This window comes from Apis cerana, linkage group LG2, assembly GCF_029169275.1.
Source record: "Apis cerana isolate GH-2021 linkage group LG2, AcerK_1.0, whole genome shotgun sequence".
NCBI classification, from domain to species: domain Eukaryota; kingdom Metazoa; phylum Arthropoda; class Insecta; order Hymenoptera; family Apidae; genus Apis; species Apis cerana.
In genome coordinates, this window is record NC_083853.1 from 5,524,672 (window position 1) to 5,545,239 (window position 20,568).

At 30.2% G+C, this 20,568-nt stretch overlaps 1 protein-coding gene across 2 annotated transcripts in view; it reads left to right on the top strand.

Annotated features, from left to right (window-relative positions):
* LOC107993248 (neuromodulin) overlaps positions 1 to 20,568 on the top strand; it is a 92,184-nt gene that overhangs the window by 40,545 nt on the left and 31,071 nt on the right. For both annotated transcript variants that reach the window (XM_062071879.1, XM_062071880.1), the window contains exons 2-3: positions 5,118 to 5,417; positions 12,780 to 12,913. In XM_062071879.1, coding sequence (XP_061927863.1) covers positions 5,118 to 5,417; positions 12,780 to 12,913 — 434 coding nt within the window. The remainder of the gene's footprint in view (positions 1 to 5,117; positions 5,418 to 12,779; positions 12,914 to 20,568) is intronic.

Below are 20,568 nucleotides of genomic sequence, written 5' to 3' on the forward strand. Positions count from 1 at the left end.
TTATCGAAATTACATTACTTTTCTAATATCTGCCAACGATTGGCAATGATTAACGCGATCGAAGGTATCCGTTTCGAAATCAAGTTTTCTTTTCAAACGATACAATTTTGAGTTCACAGTACCGATTCAAATTGGCACAGTGTTATCGTGTTATTATACCAGGTTTCACGAAACACGTTATATACATTGGGATAGGAGTATTTGATGTTCGGTAAGTGGCACACACTGTTTCGTATTCCACAGGGATCGATCGAATGTCCTGTATGTCCCTCGAGGTTCGAAACGTAATTCGTTAGCCAGCAATGGAGGCTTCCTTGTAATCTGGCGAGCAATTTACCTAAACGTATTAGCATGAGGCATCTGAAAGTAAAATTCGGCGTCGACGTTTTCAGGCGGGCGGGCCCTCCATGCATTCCGTGAGGAAAATTTTCTTAAGAATCTTAAGACTTGCAAATAAAGGGAGATACGGTCGATTGTTATGTCTATGATGAAATTGTAAATACGTATTCTTGGGATTCGGTGAATCTGTAAATTATACGATGCATCCAGTTAGATGTTGGTAGCCGAAATTTTTATTATTATATACTAGTGGAATCATTATTCGCATTATTATTAAAGCTTTGAATAAATTTTCTCGATTACGACGAATATTTTTATTTTGAAATTTCTTTGAATATTTTTATTTATTCGTATAAGGGAAAATGGAAAAATTGGAATAGAAGATTTTTTAATAAAAAAGAAATTATTATTCTCGAAGATAGGGAGGGAAATTCATGGAAGTGCTCGAGTAAAAAAGTTTTCAATTACTTCTTTAAAGGATATTTATATTGTATTATACTTTTGTATTATAGGCTTTTTCATTGAAAAGCAATTGAGAATCGAGCACAGTTAATAGATTCGCGGGTGAATTCAATATCCAATTTATCGCTTATGAATTTTTGATAGGAATAATTCATCGGCGTCGAACTGTTCTTTTAACAGTTCTTTTTGCGGCTGCTCTCCATCCTTATCCACCCAAAGACCCGTAAAGTGTTAATCTATTAACACAGTCGTTGAATATTGCAAGTAATATTTCATTCCTATTTACATTTTACATTTTAATTCAGAAACATTCATGAATTAAAAATTACCTTCTAGTATAATAATATTTAAGCTACTTGAAAATTATTATTATTTTTATTGATTTTATCTTAATAACATAATTTTTATTCCTGGTAAATAATGTTTCTAATGTTACATATAAAAATTATTTTAAGAAATTAAAGAAAAACATTCTCAAATATTATCCTTGCTGTTCAGAAAACAAATAATTTTTCACAATTAAAATCCATAATTTCCATATAATTGGATACATATTGTGAATCCACAATCGTCAGATTAAAAATTAGAAAATATCTTTATCCATTTATGATTCGTGGCAACGTTACCATCCACTTTTACGTAACATTAATATCGGAGAATCGTTGCAATTACCGAGTATTTTATCGGAAATCGTTGGTCCTTCCATTGGCGGAAGGAAGTGTACGCGTACACACACACACTTGGACGCGTTTTACTTTATCTTTCGGGAAATTCCAGTAAACTAGACTGCGTTTATCTTCATTAAAAGTTACGGGATTCCCGGTTTCCCAACCATTCGACTCGTGCCTCAGGAACAACTGGAGGGAGGAGGAATTATGTGGGACACTGGAATGTGAAAATGAAAGGAAAAAAAGAAAAACGGTTCGCGATCGAAACGGTAACGGTGGATGCGTTATCATTCAATGGCTGCTCTTCGCTTTTTTTTCCCCTGATTTTTCGTCGAAATATCGAAGACGACGATCTCTTCTGTATCGTTTCGTTCAGAATGATATGTGGAAAAGCGTAATATTGAATGTTGGCTCGAAAAATATTTTACAGTGAATATTTCATTTCTGAAAACGTGCAGAATACGTATATCGTCACCCTAGGGATTTTATGCTCGCAGCTTTTCCTCAGTGATGTACAATTTTGTGGAAGGGATCATTTAATGAATGAAATTTACTCATCGTCATCATTTGAGAATCATATAGGTGAAATGTGAAGGATAAAAATATTCTGAGAGAAATTAACGTTTTAAGTAAAGGTTGCTTTTGTTTGCTTTTATATTCTGGGTTCACTAATGTGTTAGCTTTAAAGCATATGTGTAAATGTACATGTTAAAACAACTTGCACAAGGTGAGTTGGAATAATATAAAATTAGGTTCCATTTTCTATCGGTTGGGTTATAATACCATTATTATTCTCAACCTTAATGTTTATTGAAGATATTTATTTAAATGATATAATAACAAAGTTAATCAATTGTCACGTATACATGTTACCAGTATATTTTATATAATCGAACTTTTTAAATTTGTGTTATTAACGTTTGGTTAATATAATATATCTTTAAATAATTAACTTGTAAATTTTAAATTTCTTCACATATTTCTTCATATTCATTACTAAACTGGAAATCACGCAAAAATGAAATGCAGTACGAAATCGATCGTTAAAGTTGGTTACAAATGCGCACGATAGTAGAAATTGAAACACGAAGTCAATTAGCTCCCCTTAATAAAACCTTATTCTCACAAACCTTATCCCTCGGTTGTTTGACTAATTTTCTCCATTACAACATGGCGCTATGAATCTCACTTTCTATTCGTAACGATCATCAGTTTGCTTCTCTTCATCGTCGAAGAGAGTTTCGAAATATACCTTGATTATCGCGTGTTGACCTTGCAAAAACTGTGAATTACACTTCGAAGGTGAAGGTGAGACTCGAAGAAGGTAATTAACAACCTTTATTATTCTCTTGATTCAGAAGTTGTTTCACAACCACTAAATCATAACCAAAGATCTTCGTTTTAATGGAATTTAATTTAATAAAAACATTAAATTTCACGTCTTCTTATTATTTATAATTTCCACAATAGTACAATATATTCATAAATACACAAATAAAATTAATCCACTCCAATTTGAACAATTTGTTAAATCAAACACATTAATGTAATGATAAATACAATATTTAGGAAATTCGATACGAAGTAAATTTATTTGTTTCATCCCCAGAAATAAATCAGTCTCGTTTTGAATTTATCGTGAAATCATCGATTAAGAGATTTCCATCGTTGTTAAGCAAAATGAAAAATTGTATATCGTTCAATTTTTCGAGGAAATTTTCACCGTTCATAACCACCATCATTTTTCCATCCCCAAACGTTTCGACGTTTTTACATTTGCATTTAGTGGGTCGTAAATCTCCCTCTCGTATTTTTTAGTGATAAAAAAGGAAGGGATAAAGAAAATCTCGGTCGATATTGCAAATTTTTCGCACCACTTTGTGCACGCTTGTGTCACGATGACAAGGGAATAATTTCGTTTGTTTTCGAATAAACATTAAGACGGTCCTCGTACATCTTGCTAATTTAGTTTTCAATTAAATTTTCAATACGTAGAATATAACGAGTTACTTTTGGAATATAATTTTTCAGTGAAATGCTTTTTTTTTTCTTTCTTAATCCGAGATAAAACTTTTTGAACGTATAATTGATCCGCGGACTTTCGCGTTCTTTCATTTCATAAGTAAGAATTCTCAGGTGAAATTATATACTCAATGCATGAATAAATAAAAAACTTTGCGAGTTGGCTGTGGTAGTAATTTGATTAAATATTTCAAACTACTCCGTCCCTTTAAAATATCTCTCCAAGAGTTTCCAGTTTCTGTGCTCGAAAAAAATTGTCTCGAAATCAGGTCGGAAGCATCGCGATTTGCTTTCATAAATTTTTTCTCCCTTTTTTTAAATTTTTAATTCGTACGTGGTACACCTTTGTTCCTTCTTTTCATCAGGTTTATCAGACACCATTTTCTTCCTTTTTTTTTTTTTTGGGAGGGAGAGCAGAGAGAGGTCGAAAGAGATTCCTTGAGGCATGAACCAGCGAAAAAAGGCGATGCACCTTGAAAATAGGTCCTGCACGAAACGACGACTAAACCAGTAATTATACTCGCGTAACTGGAAACGTGCACATGGATGCAAAGTGTCACTAACGGTGTACCGGCAATGATTCATTGTCCTCTTTGTTATCACTGTGATACCACCGGGAGTATATTCTTTTTTTCCCCTCTCCCTTTTTTTCTTTTTTTCCTCTCTTTTTTCTTTCTTTATTTCTTGTCACGTTTATGATACCTGTTTAAAATACGTGCTCTTCATTTAAGCAAAGATTCAGAAGCACGAGCCATGTTGTTGCAAGCACGCCTACACACGAATTAGCTGCATCGTGTTAGAAAAGACAGGATTTCGTTAGACTTTCCAGTCTTTATTTTTCTATTTTTGGTTTTATTAGAGTATACGAAGATGACCTAGATTTTAATAAAAAAAGAAAAATAATTTACTTCCCTTTTGTGTCCCTTTCGGTCGCAAATGGAATTTTGCTTTTGCCATATCCCGCTTGTTATTTCATTTCTTTATTAAAGAAAAAGATTTTTTAACAAAAAAATTTTGTAAAATTTAAAACAGTGATTATCCTCGAGATGGATTATTGCTTTTAATATTACGTTTCTATTTCATAATTATTTATAATTTCTTTTTTCTTTTATTTTAAATGATTAGACACACGAATAATTTGTACAAACCTTGATAAGATTGATTGTAAATTTTTTCTATATATATATGTACACGTCTTTCAATAATTAAAACTCTCGATAAATATCTTGCACGATGTTGTATAGAGAAATTTAGAATTCTACCAGTATCTAGGTACGATTCTCAAAGGAATGAAAGGTAAAGTTTAATCAAGACAACCATGCGAAACTCAGCCTCAAAGAGAATAATATACGCGTACGTGCATTTCGATGTCTATGATTAAATCTCTTGGCGAACGATGGTACACATTTGAATGAACATGCACACCATAATACGAATAATACGAATAATACTTGTACAAAGTTCAAGAAATTTTATGTTTCGAATTAATAATCGATTGAGATCCGTATATCGGATAATATACAATTATACGATAAATATATTTTATTTTCAGAAAATTTTTAAAAACAAAACGAAAACTTTCGCAACTTTCGTCCATTTTAACGCTAACAATCGATAAATTTTCAGATATCACGAAAGCAGAGAGTAGTCCGGCGAAAGTAGATTCGCAAGAATCGTCGCAGAAAAGACAATCGGCGGACTCGAAGGAGAAAAAGGAGGCAGAGTCGAAGGGTGGAGAGAAGAAAGAAGAGGACACGGAGAAGGAGAGGGAGAAAGCCGCGACCAGGATACAAGCGGCATTCCGCGGCCACCACGCCAGAAAGAGTATGAAAGATATTGAATCCTCGACGAAGCAGACGGGGACCAAATCAAACTCAGAGCCAACCAAAGAACAACTTCAGCAGGAGTTCCGCGCCGACGATAAGGGTGAGTGTCACGTACCAACCCTCGAAATCGTTCCCAAAGGGGAACCCTTTAATTTTACAGAATTTCTCCTTTTCCTGCCAATCTCGTCTCGAGATCGTCCCTCTTCGAGAGACGTCCTTCGTTCCTTCGTCGCGGGCCAAAGAATTTACGACTCCTCTCCACTCCTCGTGTCTATGTGTACAACTCTATGGTGCCTCTTACGTAACCATGTGCCAGGAAACGTTGCACTATTTTGGCGCGATCCTTTGCCGCATTAAATTGTACGGTGGACAGGGGCGATTGTTGAATTTTAAAGCATCCTCGCTCCTTTACGCTCTGTTGAATCTTATATCAGATGTACCAGTTTGTGACAATCGCGTCGAAAATTCAAATTCTTAAATATTGACGAATGTTTTCTCTCTGGTTGTCTATTGTTGGTGTATCTTCTTTTCTTTCTCTCTTTCTCGAGTAAGTCTTTTATATTTATCGTGAATTAATTAGGTTTATAATTTTTTATTGTTGCTAGTGATATGATTTCATTTTTTGTCTTTTATCTTCTTCAATAAATTTAATGAAGTCGAGTATTAAAATATTTTTACACGATATAAAATATTGCGGTAATATTAAAATTTATTTCCAACTTATTAATGATTTGCATATTATACGATGGAGAGTATTTTTATAAGAGTTTTCACAATGCAGCCTCGCTGTTTACCTCGTAATAATTAATTCATTATATATATATATATATATATCCCAAACAATATCCAATACAGGATAGATTAAAGCGGATAAAATGGCGATATATTCGCATTATCGGGTATATTATAACGTATAATTTTCATTCAATATTAATATTTATAATATTGCAAGTTTGATTACTATGAAACTTTCTTCCAGAATTTTTTTTTTTTATATCTCGTATATCTGTGTCACAACACGTGCTCTCGTTTTTTAAATAAAATCCGAAACTGATACAATAAACGTGTTAAATTATAACGTTTCGAAATATATTTAAAATTGGAAACTGATTTTAATGTAATTATAAAAATTTCGTTGAAATTCCAACGATGTTGCAGTATTAATATTCAATATTTCACGTAATTCTGAACATGGCACGTCATGCCAATTTAATTCATTTTATTCCTAAAATTTAAACATCGTTCGCAACATTTACTATAATAAACAGATATAATATATTAAATATATATATATATATATATATATATATATATATATATATATATATATATATACATATGTGTGCTCATAAGCACATTTACATTTCCGTTTTCATGCAATCAGTTTATCAGTTGACATTTTTATTAGCTATGCAAACCATAACGATAATATAATTCCAATGCCAAGCCAGTTGTGATAAAATTCTGTGTGGATCATATATCGTGTTTTTAATAGTAAAATAAAATTGCGAATAACATTTCCTCCATTATTAGAAATTATTATTCTTGCGAAATAAAATTCCCCTTCGTCATTTCAACGATGAAATGAGAATAAGATACAACACTATAGTTAAATAATTATTATTTACAATTAATCCATTCCTTTGACAAATGAATGTCTTATCCTATTTGTCCGACAATTGATTTACATAACATGTCTAACCACTGTGGTCTCATTCTCCTAATCTCGATCATCTCACTTATTTCTATACATGATTGTCTTATTCCATTCACAAAAATATATATTTCCTAAAATAGCCCCTCCAATCAATGTATCTCGATAATAACTTTTGTTTTAACAAGTTTAAGAATTAAAATGGAATGACTTTCGGGGCAAAATCGCATTTTAAGACGAGAATTTAGAATCATCGTTCACGTTTCACTTGTTCCCTTTTTCCCAAACGATACCATCGCGTCCTCGATGCCCTGATACCCTGGCACAGAAGAAGATCAGATCCTACGCTTCGTAGAATGGACGAAGAAGACAATGTTCCCTAAACGTAAACCGCAAACGAGACTCGTCATAAACTTGGTCCTCGCGTGACAGTTTTCTCGCCGAGCAATTCCCCGGGGGCCACGTGGATTCCTTTCATGGCGGTTGTTACTTTCCCAGAATTTTGACTCGGGATCGTGGAAATTCCGCAGAAATTGCTTACGATTTCCAAGGAACCGCCTCTCCGTGACCCGGATTTTTAGGCGTGGCTCGCCGAGATATTCCCAGGCAATTTTTATACCCGACAGGGATGATGGCAGGAAGTGAACACGCTTCTATAGAAATTGTTCAAAGTATGTTTTACGATAATTTATCAATTACCTTTTTTTTTTTTTTGGGCTTGGAAACATAATTTGATTGTTTGAAGCATAGTACTTTAATTAGTCAAGAGCCTATACGTATATTTTCTTTGTGTGAGACATGAAAATGAAAGAATTGAAAATAGGAAGGATATTATTGCCAAATTGTGGCATATTGACATTAATGTAGTTCATAATATAGAAGATACAAAGCGTGTACGATACTTTGAAACTTTATGTCAAGAAATGTAAAGTAGAATAAAAATGAAACTTCAAGTAAAATAGAAATAATAATAGAAAAGCATACATACTCTACAAATATAATTGGAAGATGTATTATCATGAATATGAGAACATTTTACAATGGAGAATAGCTTGGGAGTTTGGAATTTAATCCAAGCTGGTTTAATTATTCTTGTACAAAAATTTGAAAAAGGAAAGAAAAATTAAAAAAGAGAAAACTTAGGATCAAATTAAATAATCCAAATAGAAATCTGCATATAGAAAATATAAGAATAATGGAAAATATAATGGAATATTTCATCTAAAGTAAGATCATGAATAATAATTTTTTGTTTTCTTATCGATTTTAGGCCTCGATAGATTTTAGGTTCCTTTCGAGAAAGATTTATCATCGTGATACGCACAAAGGTTCACTGCCAATATCCTTGATAGAAACGTTTAATGTCAAGGGTGTACCGCGATTCCAGATACAGATAAAGCGAATAACTTGGGAAAAGTTTGACGCTGACGGGTTGCAAAATCGATTGTCCCTCGTTACTTTATCTCGGGACGATTAATTATCTGGCCATGGCTCGGCCACTTGTCTCTGGTCCCACAGAAAATTTATACCGTCACACCCAACTTGATTAATTTAATCTTAGATAACTTGCTTCTACGATTTCGATAGCCTTTTACCCCGATGTGACGAAACATATATTTATTCATTAATTTTATTAAAGAATGTTCTTGATCCATAATATAACTTTAGACGAATCGTGTAAATAATTGTGTAAATAATTCACAAAAATAAAATCTATCAACTGATAGATTTTATAGCTTGATGTGAAACATTCTGTCATCGAAGCAAAAATGTTTTAGTAAATATCTCCAGTACTTTTCTTATTTCGTTTGTCTAAATGTTATTCTAAATTTTTTCAATATTCCAGATTTTCCAAATAAATTTCAGAATATTCTAATATTTTTTACAGCCACTTTAAATATAATATGCTCGAAATTTAAGCAAAATTTTTTATAAGTCACTTCGTATGAGATACATTATTAATTAATTAATAGGAAGAAACACAGAATTTATATTTTGAGAAATTGAACAGTTTTGTGTAGCCAGTATCTCCGTTTTATACAGCTTAATTATTTGAACGAATATTGTTACTAAAAGAATGATAATCGTTGGACGATTTATATTATATTATCGATGCACCGTTTCAAAATTTACATTTTTTTCTTGTAAAAATTGATTGTAAATCTTATATATCGTCGATTCGCCGTAAATTAATTTGGTAAAACCGGTGAAACTGGACTTTTCATCGACGATTTAATACCATTCATCTGTGTCGCTGCATGAAAATTTACATATTTACCACTCTTTCCATTGGGAAATTATACACAGGAAATTTATTTTCGCATTAAAAACGATCGTTATTTCGATTGTGTTTAATTAAATACGATTATTTTTAATTCCGTAAATTGAAATTCGAAAACGAAAAGGAGAAAATCATATAAAAATATGTTATATAATGATAAAATAAAATCTATACGCGAGACAATTTTTTTCACAGACATTCAATACTCGTACAGTGACATCACGTTGCTCCGTTTTACGTATTGCTTTCATTGGTGGCCATTTGTTCGATTCATCTATCCGTAGCAGGTGGCTATACCACTTATTGTTGGAAAGATTCTATTTTCAAGGAGGAAAATTGTTTCCAAGTAATCGTCTATCCATAGAAAAATTTGAATGCATACATATAAATTAAAAATAATATAAATTATCTCATGCCGTCCAACGAAAGAATTAATTTGCAGAATTATTTTTATGTATTCCTAGGAATTTAATATTTTTGTATTCAAATTTATGTTTAAAATATATTTTTAATATTTATAAATTGAGATGACATGACAAGTAAATAATAAGTAGCAGTGTAAAAATATTTTCAAATAATTAATACAAAATATGTTCAATTGGTATAATTTCTTTTCCTATATTCATAGCACAAGTTCGATTAATTAAAAGGATATCGAATTGGACGAGTCTATTGAACAAAACACTATTCACAATTAACATTTACTTGTAACACGTGATATGGAATGAGGCCGAGGGAGAATCGATTCGATAACAGAGTTTATCGAGAAATTCCTTGCCATGAATCCTGCTTGGTCTACAATTTGCCATTCGAATAATGATCGTACATTATCAGCCGAAAATTAGCCAATTACGTGTTGCGTTCTATTTCATCGTGATCCAAGTGTTCCATACGTAATTACTATTTGGCATCCTAATCTCGAGGATCAATGTGTCCATAATAAATCAACGAGCTAAACCACTTAGATTCTAGTTTAACCATTTGAATTTGGAAGAGAGCATACTCTTTTAACCCTTAATTTCCGTAAAAATTTACCGATTAATAACACAATTTATAGCGATATGAAATGATATATGATTAAAGAATTCCATGTTAATGCAAAAAAAAAAATTAATATCTTGCAATATCGAGCCATGTTAAAAATTTATCAAAACAAAGATTGACAGTAGATTTGTATCAAAGTTTAATTTTTAACTTTGGATTTAATAGATGAAGCTATAGATGGGTTATAGTGCAATGGATTATACGAGAAGATGGCGAAGGATTTAGAGGACCGATTGATTTATTTGGCACACGGCAATACAACTGGTTTATGGGTTTATGTTGTGCTCTGAGTTTCAATTCCAAATCTAAAATCCTTCGCGACTGAAGATGATCAGAATTTTATGGAACGTAAGAAAATTGAGCGTGGAGAATGATAAGAGAATTGAGATTTGATATTTGCGAATCATCGATTATAATTCGATTAATCGTTAAACGTTTTTCTTTGGAACGCATTCTATTAATGAAAAATCTAGGAAGAGAAATTATACCAATAACGTTTAATTCTACGAGAGAAGAAAAAGTTGGCTGACAGGCTATATGCTAGTTGACAGAGAGCAAATTCGCAAGAAATTAATAAAGAGGTTGACATCGAGCAAACTCAGAGAAGTTGACTGACGAAGGATAGCTAACACGAACTTAACTCTCAGACATTGACGAAGATTAGTTGATAAAGATTGACTAACTGTACAATATAAATAAAGATATATTCTTATATTTTATGTGAAGAATATATATATTTTACACGTAATATATAATTTTAATATATAATAATAATAGTTTATACTTTACTAAAAGTTATGGACTAAAAAGAGGATAAACTTAATCCAACTTCGATCGAAAAGTTTCTACTTAATCTTGCTATATCCTTTTATTTTCAATTACGAATAAAAATCAAATATCTCTCATTTAAATCGAATCGAAAATTTATTTAAAATTTAAAATTTTATGAATCTAAGAAATTCTCTGAAGAGAATTACACAAAATTACAATTAAAATTCCAATTTTTTTTTTATGTAAAAAATCATGAAGAGAAATTGAAAATTTTGTTTTGAAATTGAAACGTACTCGGGAAACAGAGGAAACCATGCCATTGAAATTAATTTTTGTTTTATCCCGATATCTCTATCAATTACTGAGATATAAAGACTCAAAGTGCTCGTTGACATTTGATATTTTTCCTGGAAACGCGTACTACGTTCTTCCAGGAATCGCGTCTGTCGCCTGTCTGGAATTTGGGATAGGTCAGTGAGACGAAGTGCGAGCGAGAAGTTCGAATAAGCGATAGGGACGGAGATAGTTAAACGACGCAAAATTACCCTTTTCTTTACACGACGATATTTCGGAAACCAGAAGTCGTATCGAAATAAATGAAACGGCGTTTTAAAAAGCAAAGTTCCGCGCTTCTAACGATCTCTCATTCATTAACTGGAATTCGCTATCCTCGGAATTACGACAGTTTAAAGTTTTCCTAATTTTGATGAGTGTTTATTTCAGTTTTAAGATACGTTTACGGTATAGATACATTTATTTCTGGGAATTAATGATGTTATTAACGTATATTGAAGATGAATATCTTTACGAATGAGTTACATTGATTTAAAATTATTTAAATAAGTTTGACAAAATTAATACGTAATATGTAATCAGTAATATATTATCATCACTGTGAGATATGTTATATTAATTTCATATAATTAATAGATTCGCTCCAGAATCAAATTCGAAACAACTATGTTTTGCGAATGGATCAACCGCAAGTCAGGTGAATTCGCACAATACACCGAATTTGGAATTGATTCAGAACTGGGTCAGCCATTGTTTTTTCAAAGTGGTTGACACGGTTTAACGAAATGAACAGTGGTTAACTTGATCTCGACTGTTGAAGCTCATGTTGAAATTGTTGCCATATACGCGTAAAAACTATTTTTCACTTTCTTGAAATCGTCCGAAATATATCTAAATATTCGTAAACAAATAAATAGAAAAATAATAAAGATAAGTAAGAAAAACAAATGAAAATAAAACGATAAATTTGTCGATTTTATTGGTATTCGTTTATTGGAAAATGAAAATACTGTGAATTATTATATATTACAAAAAGAATACATTAATTGTTTGATATTAAATTATCAATTTATTATCTTTAGAAGAACAGTTACATCGCAAAGAAAATTATTTAATAAAAAGAGAAATTAGTCATAAATCCTTATTTAAATCCTGCGTTTTATTTCATTTTATGTTCACTCGATTCAAATATATCATCGAGATAAATTCTAAATGCTAAAAATAGCATTTCCTTCCCACAAGATTAACTTTTCTTTTGAAAGGTACCCTAAGATTGTCACTGTCACAAAAATCTTGAAACTCGAAATCTTGTTTTTTTTTTCAATTTGACAAGATTCGACACAACGTACGTATCTGAAATTCGTTTATCGACATTGAATCTAACAATAGTTTTCTTTCTCTCTCTCTCTGGTTGATAGAGCTTTGCGAAGCGGCGACGAAAATCCAGGCATCTTTCCGCGGCCATATGTCGAGAAAGGAGCAAGCAGCTGCAGCCATCGCAAAATCGGCGGAGAATGCCGTCGAGGATGTTGTCTCTAAGATGGAGGAGAAGGTGAGTTTGTTATTTTGTATTTTATCATGATAAAATATGGAATTTATCAATGAATATAAAAAATATAATGTACGTTATACATAGATTATACATAGATATATGTATATGATGAATATATTCTATATAACGTCATCTTATGATACAGGATATAATTTTAGAACTTGTCAATGAGTGTGAAAAAAATATGGTACAAAAAAAAATGGAATAATCTAATTAATTTAATTAATCAATATCTCATGTATTTATACATACATCTTACATAATCTTCAATAATATTTCGACACAGAATTATCATTTTGTGATAAATATCTAAGTATCTTAAACGATATTGTAATGATGTAATCAAATGTGAATTATTTCTATCAACTGATTTGATAATTCTGGTGTTAATTTATTCTTACTTTAACGTTATGTACATTAATTAATTTGTGTCGAGTAATAATATTATTTTAAAACGAAACAATGTTTTGGAAAGATAAATATCTCGAGCTTAGAAAATTTTAAATTTCACGGCGAAAAGTTGTTCCGATGTGGTAGTAACGTGTTTGAAAACTCTGACATTAAAGTTTCCTCTAGATTTTCTACTAAGAGTTTCCATTCCATTGAGAATTTCTGGTCTCATAACTAGGTTGCAACCCATATACATCGTGTATACGTATTATAATAGGCGTTGAAGTGCGCCCGGTTTAAAATTCAATGGTTCGTCCTTTTCAGATTAATTGGAAATCGATATTCTATTATCGAAAGTATTATCGCGCTTTGCCATGACCAATTCTCAATCAGATACGCTTTTAAACATCTTTATCAGCATAGTTTTACATTTTTTTTTCTTATCCTCCTTTCTTTTCTTAGTTTCATTATTTTTTTTTTTTTTAATTTAGACGATAGATCGTTGATCTTTGTTAAATTCGTCATTCGAGAAGTTTATCGTCGAATATTCTTTCCTTTGAAGTTTGTAGTTCACTTGAGCTCTATTATATAATGGAGATAAAAAAGAAGAGGCTTAGTTTTTTTTAGCGGAAAATCTCTTCGAGAATAAAGAGATAATATGGTTCGAAAGTAATATATCTTATTGAAGATAACTTCTCTCGTAATAAGAGCTTAGTTTCTAACCGCTTTGAATTTTATTGAAATTCATTTTATTTCGAAAATATTACATAGTGTTAGTGACATAGAAGTGCTCGCATAAAATCGCTTTGTGATTAATTTTTCTTGATAATCTATTTTTCTTTTAATAATATACTTGGGTCCATCCTGTTTACCATAAATTATTTCCACGTTCTACACTTTTAAAAATTCGAAGTTATTTATTCACAATCTATATTCGATTATAGAGATAATCGATGAAATTTTAAAAGATCAGATTAATTTTCAAAGTTTCGACGAATATCAGATAAAAATTCGAACGCAATTTCTTTATTCCATCTTATGTTTAATGATTCAATGAGAAGAAAAGTATATGAAAAAATATAAAGAAGATTTTAGATCGTAATAACTTGGTCATATGCAACAATTATTATGCTTAATCAATTTTTTATTCTTTGGTCATTTGACCTTTTTTCTTTATGACTTTCCATCCTCCATACATACGCCCTAACTGCATGTTCACACGCTAGAATTCTTTATCTATTTTCCTGATGACCCGTATATCTTTCGTTTACAAAAATATTAGATCAAAATATGTTTTCCTTCTCTCTGTTATAAATATATAATCGACTTTTATCCAATGATCCATTTTTAAAGTTCTAGCAGATAGATATACATATTTAATGCATAAAATTTATTATTTATGTAAAATCAAAAAGCTATTTTTTTCTTCATAGTATTATTAATTAAAAATTTATTGGCAATTTTTTTCTACAAATATTTGTCACTCGATTAATCATGGTTATATCGGAAAAGGAGGAATTTAAAAAAGCTTGCATTTTATCTATCTTTTTACTATTTATTACTATTTATTCGATATACATTTCTAGGATATAGGTCAGTGTGTTTGCTGGAATTATGATCGCCATTCAATCCTTATCCCTTATATTTTTTACTTTGAAGTTTTACTTTTGAGAACTATTTGAGTTCTCGAGCAGAAAGAAAATGTATCGTCAAGGGCATGTTTTTCTTTATCTCTTCAGCTTCGTTTATGAAGCTTTCAGTTTGTCATTTCTATTGTTATTTTGCATTTAAAATCGACGTCATTTTGATACATAGTTGTATAGAAAAGATAGCTACATAGGAGAACAATATACAATAGAGCGGAATTTATATTTTTCCTTATAGTTGAATATCTCTTTAAGTTGTATTAATTATGAAGTGATCAAGTTAGTAAAAAGAATCCCTTGTTTTTTTTTTATGATTAGTTTAGTCTTTTGAATAATTCTTTTAATTTCCTTTATATAATAAATAATAATGATAGCAGATATATGGAGATTATATCAAATATGTATTAAAGGTAAAATGTTGTTATAAAATTTCTGTTACATCGATCTCTGGAGAATATTTATTTATCGATTTAGCTTGACCTCCTTTGCATAATCTCTTTCAAGCTATATATAAGAGAAATGTTTTTTAATTAAAAGTTCATGAAAGATCATACGATTGTTAAACTTGGTATATTGCGTGTATATTTATTGTTCTCGATATTATTTTTATATTCTGATATTACTTTTATAAGGTTTCATTCAAAGATATTAAGGTTTCATCAAAAATTAATCCGTCATGATACTTTTTATTCTATATAAACTTTATCCCTATTTCGCAATATTTAATGTAAAAAACGAATAAATACAAATACGAAATTAAATTTTATTTTATTACATCGAAATCAATAAAAGGAAAATAAAACAAAAATACAGTAAATAATAAAAAAAAAAGTATTAATATTAACTTCATTGCATTATAAATATATAATAAAAAGTAATTATTAATTGAGATAAATTTGAAAATAATATTGTATAACCAATATTTTTATTAAATTTTTCTCAATATATTTCTAATTGTATTAAAAAATTTTGCATTAAAAAATAATGATATATTCATGATTTACTTCCGGAATTTTTGTCCAGGTTTTTCGAGATTATTTTTTTTTTTAATCGAATATTTATTATTAACGTATCCTATCCAAGTTTATCTTATCCTCGTTTCAACGAATCACTCGAATAAGAAATCCATCCAATTCTGTAACATCCCTCGTGCTGATTCGATTATGCGAGTCGCGTGCATTCATGTATATGTAATATACACACACATACGCAGGAAGCCTCGATGGAAGATCTTCTGGATGGAAGATTTTTTTTTTTTGAGAGTGTACGAGAATGTACGATGCTCGTGAGCATCGTGGAAATCTCTTTTGCATTGAAACATTTCGCAACGAATCGTAAAGCTTGATCTGCTCGACACCGTCTTGTCACCACTGCCTCGCTATTGTTTCCCATTCCTCGAAATATGGGTCGTGCATATAATGTATAAACTTTCAGTGACCGTATATCGAATATATTTTTATCGAGAAGTAATTTTCTCTTGGTAATTTTACATTGAAATTGATCAAAAATTATTATTCATCGTTATAGCGAAGAAAATTATATTTCTCGAGAGGATTTTTTATTTTATTTTTCTTGAATATGTCATAAGACGTGCAAGAACTTTCCTTAATATTACGTGAAAATAGATTAAAAATTATTGTTAATGATACGTGATAAGGAAAGATATATTTCTTGAGTAGGTTTTTTTACGTTCGGTATGGTTTAAGAAAAAGTTTATTTTAGTGTTAAATTAAGAAATCCTGTAGTAATTTTTTTACGATAATAACAATAGTAGAACAGTGATTGAAAAGTGATTGAAATATTTAAAAAGATAAGAAGAGATGAAGATGAGATATAATGGAAGACTTTTTATTTTGAGATGAATATTTTTTATTTTTAAATTTAATTATATATTCGTATCTTTTGAATATCATTCTTCAGCATGGATTGTTTCAGAAAGAAATTTATTATAAGGTTAGAAGTTAAGGAGTTTTTCAATTATATTTTTTCCCCCTACTTGTACTTCTGATGTGATTACAATTAAAAAGAATCTCCTTGGTAAAACTTTTTAAAAGATATTGTTTTTAAAGTTATATAAATATCGAGAAAGTAATATCGTAAAAGTTTTCTTCGAAATTTCAATATTCTCATGGATTATTCAGTTAAGTATTAAAAAAAAATTTATTAAAAAAATTGTTCGATCAAACACATTACAAAACATTTTAAATTTATATTTATTTCAAGTTGCTTCGTTCAATGTTTATTAATAGATTTTTACAATAATTCTAAATATGAAGTAACATAAAATGTATTTTTAAATTCATTTAAATTAATATTATCTAAAATACATTATTATGTGCTACGTCAAATCAAGTAAATCTTCAATTATATTTATCTGGATCGTATAAATAATTTTCAATATTATTCTAAAAGATGGAAAGCTTCTTCTTTTCATATATATATGTAAAAGGGGAAGATGAAATGAAGAGAAAAATAACAAGGTCAACAAGTTTTTCTCTTGAAAACAGTTGAGCCACTAGAAACTCAACGGAGACAGTGTTAACTTTTGTTCTTCAAAATAATTTGACAAAATATTTGTCCAACAACGGAAACAATATAATCACAAAGTTAATTCGTCACGTTGTCATTATAATTAAGTTAATTGTAATAAAAAAGAGTATATATCTATCTAATTATAAATTATATAACATTTGAAAAACATACATAGATCGTTCATCCATCAATAAAAATTTCAGAAAAATACGAAACGATATTAAAAATGTGTGTAAAAAAGGAAAGGAAAGAAAGATACACGAAAAGAGAAAAATTAGAACGGTTAGGGATGTTTCGTGGAATTTTCGAGCTTCCTAAAATTTGTTATGCACATCTCTGCTGCGACCTCAAAATTTAAATTTCCTTCCGCGTCACGGCACAGAGAACGCATCGACGCATCGTGGTGATGCGTATAGACGTTGGCTGTATGACGTTCAGATGATAAAGAATTTATGGAATTTCGCATGACGCTCGCCGGTTTTAATTCCAAAGGGACAATCGTGTATTCTCAATCGAAATCATGGTATGGGGGTTGAATATTTCATGTCGCTTCAAAAAAAAAAATTCCTGTTATATTCCGATATATACATCAAGTAAAAAAATACAAGAATTTTCATAACATATGTATATATAATAATTTCTAACATATGCGAAATTAAAAGGCTAATAATATATTCAATAAAAAAATTAGCAATTCATCATAATAAGATATTTTAATGTATTAAAAATAATTTACGAACTATTATATTATTTATTTATCTTGTAAAAAAAGAGAAAGTCAAGAAAGGAATCGGTTTTTGAAAAATTTGAAAAATTCATCAAACGTTACTTTCATCATATTATCTATTATTCAATTACGATGGGCCGAATATCGATAAAGAAATTGGGAGAGAAAACACGCGAGAAAAGGAGGGTAATCCATCGGTATAAGCTAATTGCGAAGTACGTGGCTCGGTTCGTTACCTTCGTGACGTTACGTGATGTCCAAACTTTGCTCCAACAACTTTCCGTAGTATGCATCGCGTGGGATGCGGTTGACTGAAAAAGTTATGCGGCCATCGTGGAAGCCTGTTGTTTTATTCAGTCTCAGTGAGTGGCAATAGATAGTTAATAGTCGATCGAGAGTTGTGTGTTTGTCGTGCGTGTGCATTTTATTCCAGACTTTTTTCCTTTGTGGAGCAATGCGTATATCGTTCTATTATGGCAGAGGACGATAATTGGAAAAGAGCGAATTTGTTTCATGTATTTTCGCTTTGGCAATTTTATTGAGAGTTTCTTTAAGTAACTGGAAGATGGAGTAAGTTTGTTTAATGTATCTTTCTAAATATTATATTGATACTTTTGTTAAATAAAGTATAACAGTAAAGTATAATATTTTTTTTAAATTAATAAAACAACTCATTGATTTCAGAAAATAGAGAAGAACGGTGATAATATTGTGAAGATATTGCCAGGATATGGCTCCTTCTGTTTTTTTTTCCGTAGTCAGACTTTTCTGATTATCCAGTTATCTGATTATATGAGAAAATGAGCTCTTGATGAGATAATTTATCGCGTGGAAGGTTTGATATTAGAATAAATGTGATTGACTGTCTTGGAAATATCTGTGTGATTCGTGAATATATGAATTTGTGAGAATTTTTTAGAGAATCTTGTGCCAAATTACAGATAAATGTACTAAAGTATGATATATATGTAAGAACTGTTAAATATTTATTTGCCAGATCATGTATAATTCATATATCTTAATCTACTTTATTCCACATGCGAAAACTTTATTATATGCTAAGTGAAATATTATGGCATAAATGACAAATTGCACTTGGTTGTTAAAATTATACAATAATAGTCATAGATATAATATATTCTAATTATATACATAAAATTAATTCTGCATATATACATATATATATATATATATGTAGTTAGCAATTTCACTTTAAATCGTGTATAAATAATTTACCAATACTACGTTTGCAATATATTAATGAGAAATTGAAAATGAATAATGAAATTTATAATTATCGAATAACAATTGACAAGATGCATTAAAAGAATCGTGATACCATTGTGCTTGATATTCGTAATTGCATTAATTTATAATTTGGCATAATCACGAACGAATTAAACGTATAAAAAAAATTTGCATACGTGACATGACATAATTTACCACGAAATAATTCATTTTATCATTTTATAATAAATTAATATTAACTTTTAAAAGATTTCTATAGATTTCAATTTCAATATTAATATATTGCTCGTATTGATGAACGTCATTTTTTTTAACTGAAATATAAAAATAGAAAAATATTTCGTATGTATTTCAAAAAATTCATCCACGGAATGAATCTTTGAACATTTCTACAATTTATTCAATTGAATTATTTTTCGCGAATATATATTATTGATCAAATTCAATCTGCGGAGAGACAGGAATTTAACGCGCATTAGCCTAATGCATAAAATAACTCTCGACTGAATGGCTTAACAGAGCGCATCATAGAGGCATCACGCAGTATATTTGCAAAGAGGCGAAGTATTTTACAACACGTGCAGTGTGAATAGATAATGCTTATTGTGAGGGCGACCTGTGTAACTCGATAGCACACCTCGTTAAACACACACCGCTTTTAATAACCTATTAACTAATAATGCAGATTTTCTGAAACTGAAAGAAAATGAATATCAAATTATTACTATTTAAATTATAACTCAACTCAGACCGCGGATTCTTCTTTTTCTTGCAAAATCATATTATTCTTTTTTTGCGTGTCATGTGCATTCTGTTTTTGTACATTCAAATTTTGATTGGACACGTATGAAGAGAAAGATAATTTGATAAAATCGAAGCGGGATAATTTCGTTAGAATTCTTCTAATTAAAACCAAATTTTTAATAAAATTTGATTGTTTGTAGTAAGAAGAAAAGAATAAAATATAATATATTTAGAATAGTTAAGATGGAATGTTCAGGAGAGGCACGTTCTAGCAATGGATGCGATATATACAATAATATACACAAATGAAGATACACTTTGCATATATGCATGCATGACAACGTTGATTCTCACCAGTCACGATGAAA